The sequence below is a fragment of the Lepidochelys olivacea genome (genome assembly GCF_965140295.1).
Source record: "Lepidochelys olivacea isolate rLepOli2 genome assembly, chromosome: 3".
Lineage (NCBI taxonomy): Eukaryota > Metazoa > Chordata > Testudines > Cheloniidae > Lepidochelys > Lepidochelys olivacea.
Genome location: NC_140413.1, coordinates 161,177,459 through 161,198,446, shown reverse-complemented (window position 1 = coordinate 161,198,446; position 20,988 = coordinate 161,177,459). Strand labels below are relative to the sequence as shown.

The 20,988-nt window shown below is 44.8% G+C and overlaps 2 protein-coding genes across 3 annotated transcripts in view; one reads left to right on the top strand and one right to left on the bottom strand.

Moving 5' to 3' along the window:
* The window catches only part of AIDA (axin interactor, dorsalization associated), a 54,685-nt gene extending 34,219 nt beyond the window's left edge, over positions 1–20,466 (bottom strand). The window contains exons 1-2 of one of the 2 annotated variants that reach the window (XM_084624001.1): positions 20,264–20,466; positions 6,241–6,310 (exon numbers count right to left, since the gene is read on the bottom strand). In XM_084624001.1, coding sequence (XP_084480127.1) covers positions 6,241–6,310; positions 20,264–20,373 — 180 coding nt within the window. In that variant the 5' untranslated portion in view covers positions 20,374–20,466. Of the gene's footprint in view, positions 1–6,240; positions 6,311–18,477; positions 18,546–20,263 lie in introns of those variants that run through there. The other variant, XM_084624002.1, reaches the window with a different exon arrangement.
* Positions 20,467–20,671: 205 nt separating this feature from the next.
* BROX (BRO1 domain and CAAX motif containing) overlaps positions 20,672–20,988 on the top strand; it is a 28,580-nt gene continuing 28,263 nt past the window's right edge. The window contains exon 1 of the mRNA XM_084623995.1: positions 20,672–20,802. The gene's annotated coding sequence lies outside the window, so the exon portion shown is untranslated. The remainder of the gene's footprint in view (positions 20,803–20,988) is intronic.

The window sequence follows — 20,988 nt, the reverse complement described above, 5'->3', positions numbered from 1 at the left end:
GAGCCCTAGACAAGACTAGATAAGTCTTTCAAAAATTACATCTCTCATAAAGGCCTTTCAAAGTGGACAGCTAGAGAAATAAAGAACATTAGAAGGCTTACAAGCAATGATGCAGATCATCTCCAGTGCCACCAGTATAAAAGCTTTCAGGAAGAACGAAGCTTCCAATCAGGTAGGCGCTAATAATCAAGACTACCCATTAGAAGCATTTTGCTGCAATGGCTACAGTTTTGAAAGTCACAAGATTATTCAGCACCTAGAAGAAAATGTCTTGGTGATGATGGGGACAAACTAACTAGCAATAGGTTAACAAAAGATAGACAGAAAAGTGCAATATGGCCAATAGGACAAAAATGGTGACTATGATAAAGCTATAGAGAAAAGCAAGTTAAATACAATGGGTGATAAAGTTTCTCGGGTGAAAGTCCAATAAATGCATCTGTTATTGCCCAGTTTAAAAAAAAAAAAAAAAGAGTTTGGGTTCCTGATGTAGCAATTCTACTACCTAAAAATAGAAAAGAGGCTGATCTACTACTGAGTCCAACAGTGTTTAGGTCAATTCTCAAGCCATGCATGTCAGCCAAAAACCAATACCTACTGTACAGTGATCCTGCCTTTTTTTTTTAAATATTGCCTCATGAGATGGTGCTGATCTAGGCATAGCTTCCTTGTAGTTTATACTATGTTCTGTTCTATACTACACAGGTTCTTATACCATGCTTAGCACTGTAGTATCTGAGCGCTTTCCAGCAGTGCACTAAACAACGTGCCTAACACAGTGGTCCCCAAACTTTTGAGGGTTGTGCCCGCCCCAGAGCCAGGAGTTGGGCCATGGCTCTGGGGGAAGGAGCTGGGAGTGGGGGGGAACAGGATAAGGGGACCGAAGCTGGGGGTGGATCTGGGACCGGGAGTGGGAGCAAGGAGCCGAACTGGGGGAAGAAGCAGAGCCTTAGCCAGGTTTGGTGGAGGCTGGAAGCCGGGTGCGAAGCCATGCTAAAGGTTGGGGGCAGGACCAGGCACGGGGCCGGGACCATGGCTGGGAGGCACTCCCTCCCTGACGCCCATGGGGGCTGACCTGGGCCCTGCCCCCCTGAACATTCCTGGGGTGGGCCCTACTGTTTGGGAACCTCTGGCCTAACATCTGTCACGTGTTTGTTCTCTTCTTTCCCTGGCAGAGAAGCGTGTGCAGTGGAGTGCTATGTTTTGGAGTTTTTTTGTTTATAACATATATACAAACACATTGCTATGTGTTTACATTAGAGAAGGCAAAAATCAAAGAAGCATGCCTTGCACTTCCACTGGAAGTTGGTGAGGTTTGTGATGGTCCTTCATTCTTATGGGAGTTCATTCCAGTCTTGGGCTGGACCCTGAGAAAGCCCTGTCTATTTTGTGCTTGAATGACATCTGCCTCATGTTAGAGGGTAAACAGATTGGAAAACTATGCTTCTCTAGCCTCAACCAATACACATTAGAAATCATGTACATCCTGCTCTGGAGTACGCTCAAATACCTTAGAGTTAAAAAGATTGAGTACCATGTTCCACACATTCAGTTTAATGCATGGCCTCATCCTGCGGTCAGGGTTGGGAAGGGGGTGGGGGAAAATCAAAGATAGTAGGGCTACAGATGTAGCATGCTCAACCCCCAGGAGGGAATGTCTGGTACTCTCTCTAGTCAGTTAAGCAGCAGCACTGGGAGTTCTTTATTGTTGAAAATGGGAAAGAGGCTGTCCACAAATGTAGGACCTCCCCTGAAGTGATGGAGAAAGACAGAGGACTCCTCAGAGCTCCCCTAGGGAGGCAGAATCTCTACATATAAAATGTAATTCTAATATTAGTGCAAAGGAGCAGTGAGCATGCCAACTGAGTGTTAAGAAAATACAAAAGATAGTGTCCAGAATCATAATCTGTTCTGAGAGCAATGAGCAACTGCTCTTCCAATTAGCAAGAGGATTGGTACACTAAGAATCTCCAGCACTGTGTGATGTAGGCAAGACTTGTAAACATAATTTAACTTCTGCTCTTCCTCGGTCTCACACACACAGTATTGAGCCTAAGATAGAAACGAGGTCTTCAGAAATGCTACTTCGTTTCTTCCCCCTCCCCCACCCTCACTGACATGCTTAGCAGACCCCATCCTGAAGTTAGATTCTAACAGCTGCCTGGACTAACCAGCTAACTCCTTGCAGTGGTGCAAATGAAACTTTGCAAAGTGTGTCGTTAGGCTCTTGGGAGTTGAAGAATGATAACACAGCATTAGGAACAGATTAACTTTGGAGAGATTTGGAGTTTAAAATAGAAAAGAACAGGTTTTATATGGAATCTATTGAATTATGGCAAGATACCAGCAGCCATTATTCATAACTATTTTTAAGGGACCACACCCAACCCGAAAGTACAAAATGCAGCTAAACACTATCGTTTTCAGCTGCAACTATCCCATGCAGAGGCTCCTTTTACAGCAATGAAAACACTTAATATCTTATTAGCAGTACTGAAGCTGTAACAAACTCTGCTAGTTAGAGCTGTTAAAGATCCAGTTTCAATGTAAACTAGTGTTTAGAAGAGAAAAAGTCAGTTGATCTAGTAGTCAAGGCTTCCTCTGTACTGTTGTGTGAGTAATGACTGTGCTAACTGTAATGCAGTTTGAGATGTTTGCATAAATAGAGAGCCTAAGCGAAGTTTGGTTTTCAAGAAAGGTCCAAGTTGTTAGCAGACCAGTAGTTTAAGGAGACATGCTAAGATTATACAGCTGTGCAAGTGTTTCAGCAAGTTATCAGCACACAAAAAAATAAGATTTTTTTCAACACTGCATAAAGCCAAGAATAATTTTTAAAAAGGCTCATGCAAGCACTTTTTAGTCAGAAACTTGAAAGGTCACATGCATTGTGTGGATATCTGGATGAAAACAACTAACACCCTGTGCAGAAGGGCAGGCTGACAGACATAGCCAAAGCTAAGGAGATCAATTAATGTAATAAGAACAGCCACACTGGGTCAAACTAAAGGTTTCCGACAGTGGCCAATGCCAAGTGCCCCAGAGGGAACGAACAGAACAGGTAATCATCAAGTGATTCATTCCCTGTCGCCCATTCCCAGCTTCTGGCAAACAGAGGCTAGGGACACCATCCCTGCCCCTTTGGGCTAATAGCCATTGATGGACCTATCCTCTAGGAATGTATCTAGTTCTTTTTTTAACCCTATTATAGTCTTGGCCTTCGCAACATCCTCTGGCAAGGAATTCCACAGATTGACTGTGTGTTGTGTGAAAAAATACTTCCTTTTGTTTGTTTTAAACCTGCTGCCTATTAATTTCATTTGATGACCCCTAGTTCTTGTGTTAGGAGGAGGAGTAAATAACACTTCCTTATTTACTTTCTCCACACCAGTCATGATTTTATAGACCTCTATCATATCCCTGCTTAGTTCTCTTTTTGAAGCTGAAAAGTTCCAGTCTTATTAATCTCTCCTCATACGGAAGCTGTTCCATAGCCCTAATCTTTTTTGTTGCCCTTTTCTGAACCTTTTCCAGTTGCAATATATCTTTTTTTGAGATGGGGCAACCACATCTGCCCAAAAGATGTGGGCATACCATGAATTTATACAGAGGCAATATGATATTTTCTGTCATCTTATCTATCCCTTTTTCTTAATGATTCCCAACATTCTGTTCACTTTTTTGACTGCCGCTGTACACTGAGTGGATGTTTTCAGAGAACTATCCAGAATGACTCCAAGATCTCTTTCTCGCGTGGTCACAGCTCTCTCATCATTTAGACCCCATCATGCATAGGTGGTTCAGGGGGGTGTGTGTATATAGCTGGTATGTATAGTATGTATATATGTATAGTAATAAGCTATGCTTGCTCACTATAGGTATGTCTGCACTGCAAAGAAAGGTGTGATCTTAATGTGAGTTAGCTTGTTAGCTAACTCACAATAAAATAGCAGAAGACACAACAACTCTGCTCTTAACTCAGGTTAGCAGTTCAATAGGCTTTTACTCAAGCTGCTAACCCAAGTTAAAAGCAAAGTTGCTGTGTCTTCACTGCTATTTTAACCTGAGTTACAACCCCCTGCCCTTTTGTTTTGCTTTGTTCTTTTGCAATGTAGACATACCCTAACCAAGTAGAAGTCTACTTGGATCCCGGCCAATGGGAGTGCAGAGCCGGTGCTCAGGATGGGGCAGCGCATGGAACCCTGTGGCTCCCCCACCTAGGAGCTGGACCTGCTGGCCGCTTGTGTGGTGCAGCACAGTGCCAGGACACGTAGGGACTAGCTTGCCTTAGCCCCTTAGCACTGCCAACTGGATTTTTAACAGCCCTGTCAGCAGTGCTGATCAGTGCCGCCAGGGTCCCTTTTCAACAGAGTGTTTCGGTTAAAAACCAGGCCCTACAAGAGAGATGCTCCACAGGGAGCAGCCTTCCCCTCCCCATGACACACACACCCTTATCTGGGGCAAGGCACTATCCACAAAGTTCAAAGAACCCAGCTTTGCGATCATCTTGAAACAATGAAGTTCATATTGATACACAGCATAAAGGACAGCATTCTGTTAATCACAGCCTGCCATAAGTGAGATTAACACCACCTGCTAACAAACCACACCTTCCAACTCTACTTCCAACAATGGGTGGGGGAGTGGAATATACAATCAAAATTGGTGGGAAGGGGGAAGTGAAACTATAACAAAAGACTAAACTATCTGCAATGACAACAGAAGCCATTAAAGAATCAAAATTTTCTGACTTACCAAAGAGATCTCCTTAGTCCATGGGTTCTTATTTGGGGGGGGGGGGGGGGAAGAGCAGGAAGAGGATCACAATCCCCATGAGGGCCCAAGACAAGTTAAGGTGGGGGGGGCTCATGAACATGCTCTCTTTATGACTAGATGAAGGGGAGAAGAGTCCTAAAGCTTTTTTGTTTTAATACGTGGTATGGAAAAGGTTGAGAACCACTGTCCTAGCATGTGTCTCCGTGTAGTAACTAAAGGCAAATGTGGACATTTTAAAATGGCAGCATATTCATTTCTCAGATTTTTTTATCCACCTTGAAGTTCAGTCCACAGCAGATCATAAAGCATCTCTCACTAGGTTCTTTTTCTCTAATCCACACATAATTCTGTAACTTGTATATTGAATTGAGTTGTGTACTAGAAAATTCCATTCCCAAATAAGCTATTGCTCCCATAAACAATACCTGTAATCACAAGTCTTCTCCACATGGCCATCACTCCTAATAAAACCCTGTCCCTTCACAAAATATCACAAGGGTAGCAAAGTCACGTGTATTACCAACAGCAGGGTGGGGGAAGTTAATTATACTGAATACACATCACTAAAATTGGTTTTCAGTGCTGAGAAAGTCTGTTGGAGTTTCCATTTTTAACAAACCCCCTTCCAGAATTACACTAACATGATGCTAACAAAATACAACACAACACACACCAAATACACACTACAATCTTGTTCAGTCGAAAGCATGTGAAGACTCTTGATCAGTGGTTCTCAACCAGGGGTCCGGGACTCCCCTGGGGGGCCACGAGCACGTTTCAGGGGGTCTATTACGCAGGGCCAGCATTGACTTGCCGCATGGGTCTGAAGCCCAGGGCCGCAAGCCTTGCCACCCAGGGCTAAAGCCTGAGCAACTTAGCTTCATGGGGCCCCCTGTTGCATGGAGCCCTGGACAGCGGTCCTGCTTGCTACCCACTAACGCTCGTCCTGGCTTTTATATGCAGAAAAACAGTTGTGGCACAAGTGGGCCATGGAGTTTTTAATAGCATGTTCGGAGGGCCTGAGAAAGAAAGTTTGAGAACCCCTGCTATAGAAGACTTTGGCAGTCCCACTTCCCATCAGGTGTTACATGTTAATTTAACATCCTCCCCCACACACTAGACACATCTGCAGTTCAACACATTTTACATTTGGACTTTACAAAATTAAATTAATTCTTTGCCAAAGTTCTATAAGTAATTTATCAAAAGGTCACCCAAAAAGAAACTCTGGTTATGAAGAATTCTGGCCAGATTGTAAGACATGACTACTGCACATCAGAATATCTGTCACATCTAATGATAAACATTTCAGCCATGCTATTCTCTGTTTTCACAGTACTTTATACTTCAAGAGAGAAGAAAAACAGAGAGCTCAGTCCTCTGAGACACTGAGAGCCTTCAAGAGGACTCAGGTGACCAGGATCTTGCAGGATCAAGCCCCCATGGACTGAACGAACAGTAACATACCTTTTGATCTTCTGTGAACTCCGAGTTGTTGTGTTGAGACTGGGCTTCTTTCTGTAGGTGTCTTGCTAATCTGGATGGGGAAAGGGTGGAGAGGAGTATCAAATATTTTCTGTAGATTGGGAACAACATACTGAATCCCATGGTGCTGTTTTCAGAAAACATGTTAGCTAGAAGTTTTGTAGACTGTTGTGCTTGCATATTCCTAATATTAAAAACCCTTAGACTGTGGACATTGTACTGGAAAACACATGATCACACCAGACAAACAAACAAGACTTACAGGTGATCTACAAAAAGGTAAAAGTGGAATTGCATCTTTTTATGATGTATAAGGACCACTTAAACTTTCTAATGTGAAAAACAAGCACAACATTTATTTAGAAATACAGGTCTTGTTTACCCTGGATAATTCTGTAATGACTGGAAAACTCCTGAAACTAAAGCATCACGAGAGTCAAAGTAACAATTTTCAGTCTAGAGTTAACTAGGTGTTAATAAAGTTAATGACAGACATTCTGGAGAAGAGATGTCTGTTTAAGATTCAATACAACTCCCTCAGTTAAGATGACTGATTATCAAGACACAAGAGATCTTCCAGAAAAAGCAGCTTTTACATCCCTGACACATCTAAAGTAAAAACAAGCAAACACTTTTCAGAAGCACCTTTCAGGCCTCATATATCATAAAGGAGCAAAATGAGGATAAGCTCAATTAAAGAGTCATTTTTGCACATGTCATAGTAGAAGGGACTGACTAAATCACTTGCTTAACAGAAGTGGTCTTCTCACAAAGCTGTAGCAGAACTGGACTTGTTACATTTGGGGATATGTTAGACAACCTCCTGCCTTGAGAGCTCTCCAATGAAGGTGGTCTCTTCTATAGGTTTCATTGTACTTTAAATATCAAATATTAAAACAAGTTAAATATTCATATCTATCATACAATCAGAAGACTGTCACACTTCAGTGCAGATACCACCGTATAGCCCTTCAGAATGCCCTACCAGAAATTAGGAGACCAGACTACTTCTTCTTGAATTGATCACTGACTCACTGTGACACATTGGGTAAGTCATTTAACTTCTCTGGACCTCAGTTTTCCCATTTATCAGGCAAGGATGGTAATTACCAGTCTCTGTAAAGCACTTTGACCCTTGGTTGGAAAGCACCAAGTGCAAAATATGTATTTATTTGATTTCATCATATTTTAACAAATTAGATATTGTTTAAAATGTTAATTTTCTGGATAAAACTGAGAGTAAGGCTCATAAAAACCAATGCCATCTGCTAATGGGCAAGAAAGCATTAACAGGTCTATCCGCTATCATAGAGCATGAGAGTCATGGAATTTAATTAAGCCAAGGGAAAAAAAAAGCATTGTTACTTATATAGAAGAGAACTTGGAGGAATCTGGAGTATAGCCCCGACAATACCATACACAGGAGGACTTGATTCTTTGAATGAGGGAGCACATTTTGAACTTGTTCCCTCTCAAGTTTTGTGAGTGGCATTTCTAAATTTCTTTTGCTGTTAATTCAAAAAAAGTTTAAAATGTCCAAAGTGAGAACAAAACATTCTGTTTGATCCAAAACAAGGTGGTTGGATGCGGGGCGGGCGGCATTTGTTTTTGCTAGGAAAATTAAAAAAATTTGTTTTGGGTCAATCTGAATTTTTTTTTTTTCTCCAGTTCAGACAGCAAACTTGCACAGCGCTATTCATTTACCATTGGAGAGAGGATGCCAGGATTAATCCTAATGGTGTTTTTGTTTAACTTAATGCTTTTCTAATGTGGCTGTTTTTACAAATGTCACATGTTAACAAGACCCTTACTCTCTCTGTAGCTCAGTTTTCTCATCTGTAAAATGGGGACAATGATACCTACCTCCTTTATAAAGCACTGAAATCTATGGATGAAAAACTCTATAAGAGCTAAGTATTTTTATATAGATGAACTGTTACTTTTCCAAAAATCTTTTCAGAAGTTAAATTTTTAATCCCGTTCAACATAGCAACTGACATCCCTCCATTCTAATGAAGTAAGAGATATTAGAGCACAGGTTTATAATTCCAATTTGGAAACAAGATGAATTAAAAAGCTTTTAGAGGCAGTTTCGTCAAAGATCTATGGAAGAACAGGTAAACTCATTACAAGTTTGCAATAAGTTACTGACAAGGAACTATTGGGATTGCATTCCATGTGAACCTGAAATAGAATCTCAACCTTTCTTTTAAAAAAAATCCAATATATCAGCACTTCTGAACTTTCTGTACCAGTAGAAGTACAGAACTGGGTATACGAAAGGGAAAGGAATCTCTCCCCACAACTGCTTATCATTCTGAAAGGTCATTTAGGAAACTTTTTGGAGGAGAAAAAAACCTAGAGAAATTCAAAAGCTCATTCTTGATTCATCTCTCCCATGCCCACTGTACTTGCTAGTAAGAAAGACTTCATTGGTACCAGATTCCAAAACCTTATTTTTTGTGAAGTGTATCTTCCTCAGCGAGAAACATAATATTGAAAAAGCAAAACCTAGTTTTTATGGTCTTTTTAAAGTTCCACTTTAAAAACTGTATGGGGGGAGGAGGGAAGAATGGATGACTCAGCAGATTAGAATTGGGATATAGTGACTTTCATTGTCCTTCCAACCTTGGCTTAGGTCATTCGTGACCAAAAATTGCTAGCATTAGATGGCTGTTCAGCGAAGAGTCTGATCATCTCAGTCAGATTCCCAGTGAATGTGTTTAACACAAAACACCCTGCAATTTATACCAAGACACTCTTGCTGGCAGTCTCAGAAAAAAAATATCCAAGAACTGAATGGGCCCTGTTTCCTCTCACTCCTAGACATGGTCCTTTCAGAACAGGGTTGAGATACATTAGCAGGACAATGTGTGGAAGAAGCTTGTACTTTTGCTTATTGTATTGTTCCTGTTCTATGAATAAAGAGACTTGGGCTGTTAGTCCAAACACTAGCGTGTGCACGCATGCACGCACACACGGACCGTACCTGAACACTGCAAATTTGGTTTGTTAGTTATTCGTGGATTAACTTTAAAATTTTAATTGCCAAAAAAAAAAAAATAGGTCTAGAAGCCACATTGTCCTTTTTCACCATTCAGCATGTACTTTCCTGAATCAAGAACATAAGATTTGAGAGAGAGATTGGATGGAGGGTATTTAATTTAGAGTATAAGCTTCTTGAGTGGGGACTGACGTCCTCTGTGTAGCATTGAGTGCCCCAGTGGGCCTCTATAAATGAAAAATAATGCAATGGTCACATGCCAGACTTCAGCATTTGATGACAGCAAGAGCGTTCCAGTAGAAATAACTGGGCATTTTCTTAGCAGCCCAATTTTTGTTTTTAGATGTTAATGTAATGCTCATGTAAGGTGTCTGACTGATAACATGTACTGTAGGAACACAGATTTTCCCAAGCCCAGGTCACCCAGAAGGGGCCATTTTCCAGCAGTCAGAAGGTAGTTTCATTTACACGACTCATTGGCAAAATAAAAACAAAGTGGGAAATAAGGATTCCACAAATATATGAGGGGTGTAAATGTTACAGAGGCAGAGTATTTATTTAAGGGTACTACTTGGGGTATAACTAAAAGTAGTGGGATGAAATTTTAAAGAGGAACACTACATGTTTTCCCTTGTTGCACAGCAGGGGGAAAAGAGCCCTGGCAGTTAGATCATGGAAATTTGACAAAGCATTTGAAGGTGTGCTCTAGGGAATGATTCTGCATTGGGAGATGGACTGATAGAAGCTAGAGATGGAAAAAACCTATTTGTTCAACGATTCTACACCACATTTCAGCTCATGAGGAACTTTTAGGATTAAGGTACAGCTCCTCAAGATTGCATTGTTACAAAGCATCTTCAGATCTTGCTATGGGGCACTGGCCTGCAACACACACACACCCCTATGGGACCTTGAGATACATTGCATTCAGTTGCTACTCAGGTTGTTTCAATCACCCAGACTAAAGTGGTTCAAAATACATACCTGTAACAGTCTCTATGCCTATATCTGCCCCTTTTTCAAGGCTATGATAAATTTTGTACAATGAAATCTATGCCTTGTAAAATAATAATCTGAAAACTCATGATTTGCTAATCTTTATTGTCCTGGTAAAATGTGTGGCAACATTGTATGTAAAGTTAAGATTTCTACTGTACGATGTTACTAAGGGCTTGTCTACACTTGCAAGTTTTTTCGATGAAACTAGTGTCGCCAAGGAAAAATTGACAAAAGCAAAGTCGCCAAAGCATGTCTACATTTGCTCCCTCTGGCGACAGATCGTGTCCACATTTGGGGCACCTTTGTAAACAGCGAGAGCAATGGACAATTTTAGCGCCAGACCACCTTGCCTCTGAATACATCAACAGGAAGGGATACTTCTCCATGGCGTTGCAGGTGCTTGTGGATCACCGGGGGCGTTTCACGGACATCAATGCAGGCTGATCTGGAAAGATTCATGACACACGCATCTTCAAGAACAGTAGCCTGTACAGAAAGCTGCAGGTGGGGATTTTCTTTCCAGACCACAAGTTCACAGTGGGGGATGTGGAAATGCCCACAGTAATCCCGGAGACCGGGTTTACCCCTTACAGCCCTGGCTCATGAAACCTTACACAGGGCACCTGGACAGCAGCAAGTTGCGTTTTAACAACAGGCTGAACAGGTGCCGCATGGTAGTCGAATGTGCCTTTGGCCATTTGAAAGCTCGCTGGAGATGTTTAAATGACAGGCTAGACCTTACCAAGGATAATATTCCCATGGTCATAGCCAAATGCTGCACTTTGCATAATCTGTGTGAATCCACGAGTGAAATGTTTGCTCAGGTGTGGAGCACTGAAGCAGAGTGCTTGGCTGCACGGTTTGAACAGCCAGATGCTAGGGCTGTCAGAGGGGCGCAGGGGGTTGCTATTAACATCAGAGGGGCTTTGAGGAACCACTTTGACAATGAGGGGCAGTAACACAGGTCTGCTCTGGAGTTGCTTCCCTGTTGCATCCATATACAATTTTGGGGCCCAAGATCCATGCAACACAATGCTTTAGAAGCCTGTCCCCAAGAGTGACTTGATTGCTATACGCTTTTGTAGAACACAGAATAAAAATGTTGTTCCATTAGATACCTTAGCTTTTATTTATTGTGAAAAACGATAAAACCTCACAACTGAATGTAGCTCCAGGTATCTTTGTGCAAGCTGTAAGAGGGGGTGGAGTGATGGGGAATAGGAAGTGAAAAGTAATGTGTGGGCAGAGAGGGGGGGTGGGGTTGGCAAAGAATTGTATATCTGTTGCAGTGGCGCTCCAGCTCGGATCTGCTCAGTGTGCAGCTGTATCAATGACTTGAGCATCTCTGTCTGATCCTCCGTAACTTTTATCATCATGCCTAGCAAAAGCAGTATTCTCTTTTCTGTCCTGCCTTTCGGTTTCCCAGCACTCTTTCCATTCCCTGGTCTGTCTCTCATCACGCTGAAGAACCTCGCAGAATACTTCTTCTCTGTTATGCCTAGGTTTTTTTCTTATCTGCCGCAGCTGGTCTGCGGGGGTACATGATGTGTTCTATAAGGTCTGTGCTGAACAGAAGGGGGATTGTTACTAAAATGTTTCAATCGTTTGCTTGAATGTAACAAGGGCCTTTTGCTCCTAGAAATCACTCTGAGACTCTAGGCAGGCACAGGGCTCTGCAAGCACCCCAATCATGGTGAGTTTCAGGAGCGGGGGGAAGGTGGTTGTGTGTACAGACAAAAAGGTCACAGCTTGCAGGGAACTCATTCTAAATTTATCCCATACTTTTTCACAGGTGGCCAACCTGCTGGCTGACATCCCCCTGCTGACGGTGACCAGAGAAACCAGGGCTCAGCCGCTGAATGCTTGCAGCTTGCACCCCAGTCTATATGCAGCTCAGCTATGTGCTGCTTTGGTCCCAGTTCCAGTGATTGCTAAATGGTATGGTACAGTTTCGTACAATGGGGGAACTAACAAGGCTGCAATCCCTTGGAATCTGAGGCAGAGGATTAACAAGTACTTCCTGGAAACTTTCCAAAGCCTCCCTCTCTGGAGGATTCCCTGCAGAACTCGATGTCCATCAACACCCTGCTTGGCCATGCAGATTAGCTACACAGGACAATGTCCAGCTCACAGAAAACACTACCTGCCTCCCACTTTTCAATTCCCTACACAAGCCACAGCAATTTACCTGGAGTCTCATCTGCTTCCTGCTCTCCGCTGAGCACTTCTGCAGTGGAGAAAAGTTCCTGGCTGCCTGCCCCACTGGGAGCACCACATCCTCTTCTAGCTTGACTTCTTCATCCACAATTCCAGCCTGTGGGTTACCCCCTCTTTCCACTGCATGTGAAGTATCCACAGGGCAATCGGCAATGGAGGTGTGGTCACCACGGAGGATAGCATTCAGCTCCTTATAGAAACAGCTGGTCTTAGGTGAACCACAGGAGTGATGGTTCGCCTCCCATGCCTTATGGTACGCCTGCCTCAGCTCCTTTACCTTCGCTCTGCACTGCGGCGTGTCCCGATCATAGCCCTTTTCACACAACCCTTGAGAAATTTGCCAGTGTGTCCTGATTCCTACGGGTCACTCACAGCTGCGACTGAACAGACTCCTCTCCCCATATACTGATCAGATCCAACAACTCAGCAGTGGTCTAAGTGGGAGCGCGTTTGGTGTGATAGCCCACCATGCTCACCTGGGAAGCTCCTCTGGGAAGCCAGCAAACAGGAAATGAGATTTAAAAGTCCCGGGTCTTGCATGGGGGAGGGACGGGTTGGCTGCAGGGCAGTGGAGCTCAAACTGCTGACCAGAGCGGCAGCAAGGGAGTTGTGGGATACTTTCTGGAGGCCAATAAAATCGAGAGAAAAAAACCTGCGGTGTCTACATTGGCTGTTTGTCAACAATAAAGGAAGGGGAAAAGACAAAAGTCTCTTGCAGGGGTGGAAGTTTTTTGTCGCCAAAACTAGGGATTTTTTTCTGAAAAAAAGTTACCTTGCAGTGTAGACAAGCTCTAAGACATATTCCAAATTTGGGGAAGCAGCCACAAATCAGTTCCTCAGAGATAAAAAGCAAACTGACGCCTCGGTCTATTTGATTTCATTGACACCTGGCTATTACCTGGTTAACTGGCCATTCTTTGGCAAGAAAAAGGAGGTGACCAAAAAATTTACATCTTTCCCATCCCCACAGACTGTCTCCTGAACCCCAGCTGGAAACGATTCTCAAAAAAGAAGGAAAGGTATAAGAATGGGGAACAGGTGCCCCAAAATGTCCTCCCTTTTTCAATCCACAGCAGCCACAATATCTGAGGAAAAACGTAACAGCTTTGGACTGATGGAGGGATCCTGTCTGAAAGGAATTCTGCCAGTAGGACTACTGAAGCATGTGGTGAGAGACAGACCTTTCGCTTTCTAGTTTGTTAAGTGAGATATTAATTGTGAAAAGAAAAGGAGGACTTGTGGCACCTTAAAGACTAACAAATTTATTTGAGCATAAGCTTTCGTGAGCTACAGCGCACTGCATCTGATGAAGTGAGCTGTAGCTCACGAAAGCTTATGCTCAAATAAATTTGTTAGTCTCTCTAAGGTGCCACAAATACTCCTTTTCTTTTTGCGAATACAGACTAACACAGCTGCTACTCTGAAACCTGTCATATTAATTGTGTTTTACTTTTAATTTCTTTGTAACCAATTCTGACTTTTATGCCTCATTATTTGTAATCACTTAAAATCTATCTGTAGCTAAACTTTGTTTATCTAAACAAACGTGATTGGATTGAAGTGTTTGGGAAACGCCATTTGAGATGGATTTGTGCATATCATTTTCTATTAATAAAAGGACATACTTTTTATGAGCTTGTGTTGTCCAGCAGAGGACTGGGCAGTACAAGACACACATTTCTAGGGGCAAGTCTGGGACTGAATTTGCTGGTTTGCTCTGCAATGTAATTAAAGAGTGGCTGGCCATACACTCATTGTATAGCTGGGAATACTTACACGCTGTAGGCTGTGTATGAGTGGACCTGGAGTGGTTCCTCTCACACAGTGAAGCAGTGTAAAAGGCACCCCAAGTTAGAGAACTGAGAGGACACAGCTGTTCAACAGTCCAGATTATACCTTGGGTAATGCCACAGTATCCCTTTTGTGGGGTCTGATTTATTAAGTCTTCCTATGAAGTGTAACTCAGTTTAGTAGTTGACCCAGTTCACACCCATTCCAGGTCCATATAACGGTCCTGGTCAGCTTTCTTGCCCCTGTTCAGGAGGCCCCTTTATGGAGCTTGGGTTGTACCCTAAACAGTTACTCTCATGCCAGGAATCCCCTGCTTTACTCCCTGGAGCTGAGGTGTAACTTAGGCCAGTTGTAGGGCCTTAGCAAGTTTCTTCTTCAGCTGCCTTCTTTTCCCCAGTTAGTCCTCAGGCTTAGAGAGTTCAGCACCAGCCTTCTCTTGCTGGTATATGCCATGCTATGAGGGAGGAGGCAGCATATACACTAGTTCCCTTCTCCTAGCTTATACCCAATTGGTGAGAGGAGCCTTGTCCCCCTCCTTCCTCCTCACACACTCTGCAATGCTCCTGGCCATGGGTCCTTAAAGAAACAATAACTGATTTTCTCCAACACACTATTAATTCCCGGGACTGCTTCCCCTCTACCAACACCCTCTTATTTCCTAGGTCTTTGCAATCATCGAAACCTTTCAAAATCTTAATGGACCATTTCAGGTGACAGGGGTTGGGCTGACCCCTAGGCACCACCACCCATAAGGGGTAGACTACCCCATCCCAGATCCTTAATCATTATACAAACATGTCACTGAGATGTTCACTCAAGTTCGATTGGGGGGGAGGGGGGGGAAGAGACAGACAAAATATACTCAGAGCAGCACCAAACACATTAACCTCTTTTTAAAAAATGAAGCAAACAAGGTATTGTGGGGATTTAATATTTGCTCTAAGCAAACTGGGAAACTAATGCCCTTCACAACCTGCAGCCACTTTCACAAACAGTTACTAAACTTTGTTTTCTGGTTTGTTTTTTTAAACCAAACCAAAAACTAGCTCTAGGATATACTGCCAGTAGAGGAAACCTGGTTTAATGAAAGTCAATGCAGGCTTTATAGCAGCAGTCAGATCCCCCCCTAAAGTTTCCACAGGTGATGGGTCTAGGAGGAGAGTAGCAACTGGTGCAGTAGGTAGTAACCACATGTTCTCCGATGTTGGAGATTAAATGCAGGCAAGGATGGGCTGAAACTGTATTGGATAGCTTAGTTGACATTTGCTCCCCTCATCATCACATCCTGAATGGAGACTCCACCCACAATCAAAGAGAGAGGAGCATCAAGGGGTTGGATTGGAAAGTTACAGTAAGCAAATAGCCCAAGAAAGTGAAAGGAAACTAAAGGGCATTTTGAAGAGAATCCATGGGAAGAGCTACTACAATTTTCCTTCCAGTGAGGAAGGAAAAAATTAAACAAATGGAGCTTTGGTGTCAATTGCTGTGATTCCCTATAAATAAACGGACACCAAAACAACACCAGTACTCAACATTTTTCCAGCTCCTTCCATCTAGGATTTCCCCATAACTTACACTATTGAATGAATCCACCTTTACAACCCTTGTGAGATGTACATTATGCCATTCTACAGATGCAGAAACAAAGGCAAAGAGAGATTAGGTAACTTGCCACTGGAAGTCTGAACTCCCAGTTCTGTGTCTTAAGCTCAAGATCCTACATGTGGAGTTGGAGCAGTTAAGTTCTTATAGCACCTTCCAACCAGGGGAGGGAAAAATAGCATAGCCACACAACACAGTGGTTTTAATCCCCCTTTTATAGACAAGGAAATAGAGGCAAAGAGAAGTTACATGACTTACGCAAGGTCACACATGGCAGAAATAGAGCTCAGATCTGCTGTCCCCGTGCTGTGTTTTACCAGTGTGAAGATACACTGTATGCACAGTAGTACTAATTGTAATGATTTATAAAGAATTTATTCCCATAGCAGAACCACTGCTGTTGATTATAGAAGTATCAGCACAACCATCTTTCCATTTGTCAGAAATGTAAGAAAGCAATTAAGTAAATGCATCTTGCATTGTACTCTAAAGTTTGCTCTATCTGAACTGCCCAGGAAAGAGAATTCCAAGGATAAGGGGTCTTTAATTGAGAAGGTGCTGATGCCAATCCACAGGTCTTCCAGCCAATCTGAACTGCTGGGATGGTTCAAGAGATGGTCACTCAGACAGGCTGTCCTTGTCATTCAGGGCTTTACCAACACTTTGCATTGCTTTTGGAAGTGCAGGAAGCCAGTGCAAAGACCTGACCACATGTTCACAGACACTTGCAGGAGGCAAGCAGTTGTTTTGCCCCATAAGAATGACCATACTGGATCAGACCAATAGACCACCTAACCCAGTATCCTGTCTTCCAATAGCAGCCAGTGCCAACTGCTTCAAAGAGAATGAACAGAACAGGGCAATTTCAAGTGATCCATCCCCTGTTGTCCACTCAGAACTTCTGGCAGTTGGAGGTTTAGGGACACCCTGAGCATAGGGCTGTCTCCCTGACCATCTTGGCTAATAGTCATTAACAAGTCCATGAACCTCTCTAGTTCTTTTTTGAACCCACCAACAGCACTAAAACTATGCTATAAGCCAGCTTGTACTCAGGAAGCCATTATGCAACGCCAGCAAGCTTGCCAGTGACCACCCCATCTCCAACCTCCACTTCCTGGGTAAATTGATACCATCGGAGCTAGTCAACTTCAGCCAACTGCGACAATTTAGACAGACCCCTTCTAATATGGCTTCAGACTAGGGTTTGACATGCAACAGCATTAAACCATGCTGGTGTATCTCCCTAGGCTAAAAAATAGGTCAAAATATCCATGCTAGTGCTGTTATTTATTAGCGGCCTCCATGGGACTGATCAAGAGATGCTACTAACCTGCCTGTAGTACCTAGAAGAGGTGAACAGAGCCATGTTAAACTGGCTTTGCTCTTTCCTATGAAAGATCAGAAGACTGCAATGGGACGCTCTTCCTCCTCATGAAAGGTCCCCTCTTGTGGGATTCTTCAAGGCTCATGCCTATCACTTCTCTTATTCAAGATAAGAAACACTGAGATCATCAGCAGACATGTACTACACTGTCACCAACATGTTGATGATACCCAGCTGAATGGTTGAACACTTGTGTTAGAAAAGGAGTCTCCTGTTAGAAATCAGACAGAAAGAAGAGTGCATGTGAAAGACACCTGCTTCAGCTCAGTCCTGACCAGAAAGAAGTGAAGCTGGTGAAAAGAGAGTAGTAATTAGAGCTGAGGTTCTCAAACTGGATTGTTCTGCAGAATTAAGTATTTTACAAACCAAGCAGTAGGACGATATATACTCTCAGACCCTGCACCCTCATGAAGTGACCTCAGAGTGAAAAAGCCTGGAGAAACCTTCACTTTGGGAAACTGATTTCACCCTCTACTGAGATTTTATGTTCTTAGATTGCCAAGATGATTTCAAACTTTCAGGTTATGGTTGACTCTTTTTTCCTTATGGATGTCCACATAACTATTAGAAACACCTTTTACTTTCACCTGGTGAAGGAACTCCACCCCTTTTCAAGTACTGGACTAGCAACAGACCTCCTTGTTTTCCTTCCCATCCCAAGGTTTTATTATTACAATACCCTGTCCTTATTCAGAAAACCAATAGGAAACCAAACCGTTCAACTTGTGTCACCCCATTTGCTAAGTGGAGAGAGGTGATGACAGCATAAACATCAGTGTTTTATAATTTACTCTGATTTACAAGCCCAATTTCAGATAAAATTCGAAGTCTTGGCCCTTATCTTCCTAACTCATTTAGGATTTTGATCAGGCTATCTCAGAAACCATCTCTTTTGCCATCTTTCTCTGAGAATACTATGAATGATGGAGCACAAGTGTGAACCTGAAGGATTTTCCAAGCAACAGGCCTCTTAGGAAATTCACCACCCCATGATCAAGCTGAGCCCAAGATCTGCAATCTTCAGATCACAGTGCAAGATTCTTCTCTTTTGGTAGGCATTTTCCTAACAGCCAAGCTGTGGCACAGCCCAACCAATCAACTGTCCAGATACTGTTACTGTATGAAGTACTTTAAAATATAGAGCAAAAGAGAGGGGGGCTTTTACGGGAAGGATGAACTTGCTCAGCACTGAGACCTTTCCAAGTTTAAGGAATTAACTCACGGAAGAGTTGCCGTTGTCCACCCCTGCAGGATTCCACAGGCAGTCACCACCATTAGATCAATGGTGCATCAAAAAGTTGCAGATGGAACCAATATTAACAGACAGTTGAGTTTTTTCCATCAGTAGGAGGAGATCAACAACTGATGCCACCGCAGTCTGTTCTATACCCAGAAAAAGGGATCAAGGAAATCTACAGACTCAGAATATAGCCGAAATCGTCTCATAATTACCTTGATAATCTTCCTATCCACCTCCATCCCCCAAAAGGAAGTTAGAGACAGGTCAGTATTTGGCAAAGGTTATTGGTTTTTGGTTTTGTTTGTTTGTTTTACATACACACACACACCAAGGATGATCAAAGGTCTAACCAGTGCTGCTGTGTGCGCTTGGCAGCTTGCCCTCTCAAGAGAGGCACTAACAACTGCAGCCAGTATCTGCCCTCCACCCCAAGGGTAGTTCTTCTTTTATGAGGGAGCCTCCATGATGCAAATGGGGCAGTAAGCCCTTTGCCCATGCAGATTGGGCTCTGACCCCCCGCCAAGCGAACAGTGGCTCGTATATGCCAGAGAGCAGGGTGCGACAGCCCTTTCTCTTAAGTAAGTAGGGACTAGGCCCAGCGATGCCCCATCTGCTTCCCCCCAGCCCGGGCACCCACATCTCATATTCAACTATTCCTTCCAACAGCTGCTCCGAGCCATTGCCAAGTCCCATGCTCAGGTGTCACCTTCAGCTGCCCACAGGCTCCATGATGCCCACAGGTCTAACATCCAAAGCAAATCGACAGCCTCCCTAACTTCCCCAGATCCCCCTTGTGGAGCCCCAACTCCACAAGACAGACCCTTAACCCCCCCTCCAAAAAAAAAAATCCCACACCAATCATCCTCTAATCCAGGGGTTCTCCAACTGGCCAGGTCAGGACCCCCCAGGGGGTCACGAGATTATTACATAGGGGTTGCAAGTTATTACATGGGGTGGGGGGCACGGTGATCACAAGAGATCAGCTTCCACCCCAAACCCCACTGTGCCTCCAGCATTTATAATGGTGTTAAATATACAAAAAAGTGTATGGGGGGGGGGGGCTTGCACTCAGAGGCTTGCTATGTGAAAGGGGTCACCAGTATAAAAGTTTGAGAACCACTGATCTCATCGCTGTGCCCAGCAGCCATCCAGCCTGCCCACAGCCCCACCCCTGGGAGAGACCAGCCACAAGTGCCAGCCCTAGAGGCAGCAGGATCAGTTCAGCTGCCTCAGGTGGGTAAGTTGGGGGGGGGGGCATAGCTCAGTGGTTTGAGCATTGGCCTGCTAAACCCAGGGTTGTGAGTTCAATCCTTGAGGGGGCCATTTGGGATCAGGGGCAAAAATTGGGGATTGGTCCTGCTTTGAGTAGGGGGTTGGACTAGATGACCTTCTGAGGTCCCTTCCAACCGTGATATTCCATGAGTCTAGGAGTTACACGGTGCCAGGGCAGGGAGGGGCGCTGCTCAGGTGGGAGCGGCCTCTCTGCCCCCGTCCCTCACAGGGCACCTGACTTCTTGGACTGTGGGGAACAAGACCTTGCGTGGCGCGTACAGCACCGGACACGCCGGGGCCGGGCGCTACTGAACCAGTCCCTTCTCTAGCCCCAGCGCCCCCTCCCGCCCCCAGCCAACGTCCTGCCGGCCCACTCCCAGCCGGTGTCCCAGACCGGCCCCGTTCCCAACCCCCAGCCAGGATCCCAGCCCCCTCCATCCCTGCCCGTCTCCGCTCCTGGCCCCCCGCCCGCGTCCCGGCGCCGCCCCGCACTCACATCTGATACTCGTCTATCGCCTCCACCAGCTGCCCCCACGAGTCGAAGTCGGTTCCCTTCCTGAAGCTGGCGCCCCAGCGCTGCAGGAGGCTCCGAGCCGCCTCCGACATGGCCCCCGCACTAGGGCAGCATGCTCAGCCCGGGGCCGGCCATCACACGGGCGAGCCGCTCCCTCCAGCCACCCCAGCCGCCGACCAAGCCCATTTGCGGCGGCAACCCACCCTGGCGGCCGCCTCCAGTCAGCCCCGCCCCTCCCAGCAGGCTAGTCTGCGCCGGCCACGCCCTCGGCCCCAACGGGCGGGGGAGGCCGTTGCTATCGAAGCTGCCTCGCCCTCGGCTCCAGGAAGTCGGCGCGGACCCTTCCGCCTCGGTGTGTGCCATGGGGCAGGAGGTCACGGGGTCGGAGGTCACGGGGTCAGCCGGCAACTCTGCTCGTCCTGGGCGGGCCTCAAGTTCGGTGTCTCGCCGCTGGGAGCAGCGTCCTGCTCCTGAGCCGGTGCAGCTCCAGCTGTTCCTGTGCGGGAAGTCCCCAGTGCCAGGTGAGCGGCAGGTGCCTTAGTTGCGGTTGGCTTGCGCCTTTGGGCAGTAACGAGCCGGCCCGGCTCCCAGTGCTGCTCGGACCAAGGGTTGCGCTGGGCTGGGTGTCCTGTGTAAGTGAGTAGGGGGCGGTTCGTTCCTGTTAGAGGGCGAGTCTCCTTGCAGTAGGGAAATCCGTGTCCTGGCTG